This window comes from Tetrao urogallus (assembly GCF_951394365.1).
Source record: "Tetrao urogallus genome assembly, chromosome: 5".
NCBI lineage: Eukaryota > Metazoa > Chordata > Aves > Galliformes > Phasianidae > Tetrao > Tetrao urogallus.
The window spans coordinates 9,801,536-9,806,201 of record NC_136818.1 but is presented as its reverse complement, the minus strand read 5'-3'; the positions used below and the strand labels follow the sequence as shown (position 1 = coordinate 9,806,201).

Genomic DNA, 4,666 nt, shown 5'->3' with positions numbered 1-4,666 from the left:
TCCCGGTGCCGGTCGGGGCGCGGTGCCGGTGCCCGCCCCGCCGGTCAGGTGACGGCCGCTGGAATTTGACACCGGCGGCTGCGGCGGGAGAGGGATGGAGCCGCTGCTACCCCGCACTGCGCGCTCGCCCGCCGGGCCCGGCACCGCACCGCGAAGCGCAGCGGGAGCCGCGTCGCGATCTCCGAGGCGCAGCGGGAGCGACACGGCGAGCGGCGGCGGGAGTCGGTGCCGGTGTCGGCGGGGCAGCGCCGGCCCCCGCCCGCGCCCCGCCCCGGCGCGGCGGCGGCGGGCGGCGGGGGGCGGCGGGGAGCGGAGGCGATGCGGGGCGGCGGCGGCCCGGGGGATGGTCCCCGCCGCGGGCACGGTGAGTGCGGGCCGGGGGGCGGGCGGCAGCGTCCGTCCCAGCCTGCCGGCAGCGGCGCTGCGGGAACACCGGGGCGGAGGGAGGGTGGGGGTGGGGGGGAGCCGCTCCGCCGCCCGCCCCGACCGGTAAAACCCGCGGAGAGGCGAGAGGGGCCCGGACCTCCGGGCAGGTCCCGGCCGGACGGCTCCCGCGGCTGACCGATCCCCGGCCCCGCGGCCAGAGGCGCTCGGGAGCCGCGGAGGGGAACGGGACTCCGTGCCCGGGCCGGGGAGAGGCCGGGACCCCTCTGCGAGTGGCCGGGACACGGGGCCGGTCTCAGCCCGCTGGGCACATCGGGCAACCCGGGGTCAGCCGGTTCCGGCGTGCGGTCACGGAGTGGGGCAGCTCCCGCTGTGACCGCGCGTCCCGTAGTGCCGATGGGAGCACCGGGACGCGGGGCCCGGCGCTGCCCGCGGGTCGGAGGGTCGGAGGGTCCGCTTCCACGGGGCTCGTGGTCCCACGTGTCCGGTCCCTGTCTCCTCCGGACCTGCGGACAGGTGCCAGCCGCGCGTCACCTGTGGACGACCCCTTGTAAGTCCTGCTCTGGACAGTGAGGTGGTGCCCGCAGGTGCCCGAGGAGGTCTTAGAGCACTACTAGGGAGACCCGGCGTTATGCACGGCCCCGAGCAGCCCCCGGGATGCCGGTACGCGCGCTCCCCGGGCGCTGGGGCTCCCCGGCGTGGGCGGCGAGAGGTGCGCAGCCCCGGGGGTGGGATGCGTGTTGGAGGGGACAACGTGAACCGAACGAGTGTGCATCCTCGCTTGGATCGCTCTGATCCCGACCTGGGAAGAGCTGCGGAACCCATTACTGGCCGGGGCTCTTCCAGCCGTGCCGGAGGCAGCTCCCACCCAGTCTGCCGTCAGACAGCCGGGGCTGCGGGGCTGCCATCCTTTTGCGCTGCCCAGGAGCCCGGCTGAGCCCTGCCCGCGCTCCTCACGAGAGTGCGGAGCCAACGCGGGCCGCCGAGAGGAGCGACCTTCTCTCTCCCGCTCCGTTCGGCGGATTTCGGGGCCGTGCTGCCGCCGGATGGCAGAAGCCTGAACTGCAGCCCGGCTCCGCCGCACGCCCGTTCCCTCTCCCGGGGCAGATGCTCCCGCTCGGACCGTGGCGGCAGAGCGCTTTACATCTCCGGCGGTGCTCCGCTCCCGACGGGGCGGGCGGTGCCCGGGCCGGGCCGGGGCCGAAGGGACGGCAGCCCCGCACCGTGGGCCCCAAGGCTGTGTCACCGCCTGGCTCCGGGCCCGCCGCCTGCGAGGGCCCCCGTCCCGTGCCGATGTGCTGCTGGGGCCAAGGGGCCGCGGCGGGGCGGCAGGACAGGGACGGGGGCCCAGGTTCCTCCCGACGGGGCCACGGGACCCTCGCATGGCCCCTCTGGGGGCGCCGGCCTGGGAAAACCATGACCTGGCAGCAGTGGCTGGCAAGGGGCCACGGGCCGCCATGGGAGCAATGTTCTGCGTGGGTCGTGCTTGGCCAGGCTGCGGCTACGGCGGGGGCCTGCTGGCAGCCCTGCCCGGTGCTCGGACCCCAGAGTGTGTTGGAGGCCTGGCAGTGCCCATGGCAGCCCCTCAGCATGGCACGGCTCAGTGCCACCCATGCAGCAACGGGGCCTGGAGCCTGATGAGCATCTCCTCAAGGGCTAGGGGAGTTTGTCTCCCCACCCCGGTAGCGCCCTGGCTGCTTCTACCCATCCTTAGGCCAGCAACGCTCTCTGCAGCATGTCCCATCCCAATGCTTCTCCACCACAGAACACCGGGGAGAAAGCCAAGGGAAAGTCCTTGTTGCAGGATGCCAACGAGCTTCAAGGGGACAGCCCTGTCCCTGTGTAGTGGGGTCAGCAGGCAGTGGGTGGGAGCACAGGGCTGAAATGGCCTTGGATAGAGCAGTGTGCTGAAGTGCTGTGTCCCCAAGAGACCCAATCATCCCACCCTTCAGCTGCGCTGCTTGGGGCTGTGTGCCTCAGCTTCCAGACAGCATGGCAAGAAGGCAAGCGTGGGGCTTGAGGGTGGCTCTGGTACCAGGAGACTCTGTGCTAATGGATTTGGAGCTCCCAGGGTCAAGCTCCCACTGCCAGGAAGAAAAACATTCCCAGGGAAGAGCCCTGGGAAAAGGGCCCCCCCTCTATGGCGCTCCCAGCCACTGCCTTACAGCACAGCCTGGCATCCTGGGCTGCTCATGTGAGGAGCCAGTCTGCATCCTCCCACGGAGAGGTACTGGGCAAAGGCCCTTCTGCCAGCATCCCTGAGGAGAGATGCACAGGGGATGTGGGTATGTAGCCATGGGGCACTGGGAGATGAGGGAAGGGATGGCACGCTTGGTAGAACAAAGGTGTGCCAGCTGCTGGGCCGGCTCGATGGCCTCTCTGGGATGCCACCAGTATCTGGGTGGGCAGGAGTGGGTGCTACCAGCGTCCACTCCATTCCCACTGCACTGACACTGACACACTTTGCTTGCAGCCAGCATGGAGCAGCAAGCAGGACCACCAAAGCCAAGACCTGCAGGACCCAGCACACATCCACAGCCCAAGGTGAGCCCACGCCTGGCTGCCCATGGTGGTCGGGACTCCCCGCTCCCGTCTCCATCCTTGAGGCCGGCACTCACCCCACCACGCTCTGCTGTATTGCAGGAGGGGATGCTCTGGGGGGTCCTCGCCATCCTGTCACTGCTGGCTGGGCTGGCGGCAGGCACCGTGCGAACCCCACACTGCAACAAGACGTTGGATGCAGCCCCCACACCGCGGGGCACGGCCACTGCCAGCGTGGAGGACGGTGTGGAGGTACCACTCGCCTGGAGCCAGCCACACGGTGCGTGTTGGGGACAGACACTGCGGGGCTTGGGCACGGTAGCATGTCCATCCTGGGCACGGTGGCCTGAGCACAGGCGGTCACTGTAGGGGATGGGAGGCTCAGTGGTGCTGGGAGTGCAGGAGCTGACAGTGCTGTCCTGCTGGCCTGCAGGTGACAACGTGACGACAGGAGCCCCAGGAGGCGTGGAGCTGGCAGAGGACCTGTTGCTTCGTGCTGAGCGCTCGCCACCAGGCACCGGCAAAGCCAAGAAGGGACAGAGGAAACCTTCGCGTGGCGCCCGCGGGCGCAACTGCCACATCCGCAACCTGATGGTGAAGGTGCGCGACCTGGGGCTGGGCTTCAACTCGGACGAGATCGTGCTCTTCAAGTACTGCAGCGGGTCGTGCCACCGGGCGCGCAGCAACTACGACCTGACGCTGGGCAGCCTGCTGCGGCAGCAGCTCATTGTGCCGGGGCCGCAGGAGCGCGTGCTCAGCCACCCGTGCTGCCGGCCCACGCGCTACGAAGCCGTGTCCTTCATGGATGTGCAGAACACGTGGCAGACGGTGGAGAAGCTCTCGGCGGCCGAGTGCAGCTGCATCGGTTGATGGGGAGCTGCCGGCTCGGCCTCGGCTCGATGCGCGCTGCCGATCCCCAGCCTGGAGGGAGGCAGAACGGTGGTCCCTATGTGATATGGCCACGAGGGACCGAGGTGATGTGGCTGTTAAGGAGGGTCTGCAACCGAGCTCCTCCGCTCAGTGCCAAGCAGAGAGCCAGGGGGTGCACCCCAACCTGGGAGAGATGGAGGGGATGGAGCATCCCTGTGCCGGACTGCTGCTCCCACATCCCCGCGAGCATCGGAAGGGACAGGAGTAGGGCAGGAGGGGGCACCCAGGGGGGCTCTCCCTGAGAACATGGGCCAACATGCAGCAGCATGGGGCAACACCCAACCCCAGCCCTGGGTCCCTGCCCGGCTCCAAGGGTCCCCGCGGCGCTGCGGCACTCAACTATTTATTGCTCTAAGTTATTTATTTATTGTTCTCGAGCGGCAGCTCCTATTTATGACTTTGGGCCCGCGGGGCCGGGTGTAATGCAACCCCAGCGCTGATGCGAAGCCCCGGCCTTGGGCTCCTCGTGCCCGCAGCGTTTTTTGTTTCGGTTTGGTTTTTCTATTATTTGTTTTTAAAAAAAAAAACAAAAAAAACAAAAAAAAAAAAAAAACGGGAGGATAAACTCTATTTTTGTACAGCCGCCTTTTCCTGTAGCAATAAAGCGATGGGCCGCACGGCCGACCCCGCACTGCCGGGCTGCGCGTATCCCGCGGTGGGGCGGAGCGCGGGGCCGGGACTACCGCTCCCGGCGTGCGGTGCGGCGGGGCGGGCTGCGGGGCGGGGCGGGGCGGAGCGGCGGGACGGGCGGACGGACGGACGGACGGAGGGAGGCGGGGAGCGCTGCTGCCCTGCGCCCGCTGCCGCAGCC

At 68.9% G+C, this 4,666-nt stretch overlaps 1 protein-coding gene across 1 annotated transcript; it reads left to right on the top strand.

Moving 5' to 3' along the window:
- Positions 1–318: 318 nt before the first annotated feature.
- ARTN (artemin) lies at positions 319–3,795 on the top strand (the record flags this gene model as incomplete). Its single annotated transcript, XM_079536155.1, has 4 exons — positions 319–364; positions 2,858–2,928; positions 3,028–3,205; positions 3,359–3,795. The coding sequence occupies 4 exons, from the start codon at positions 319–321 to the stop codon at positions 3,793–3,795; spliced, it is 732 nt and encodes a 243-aa protein (XP_079392281.1).
- Positions 3,796–4,666: the final 871 nt, after the last annotated feature.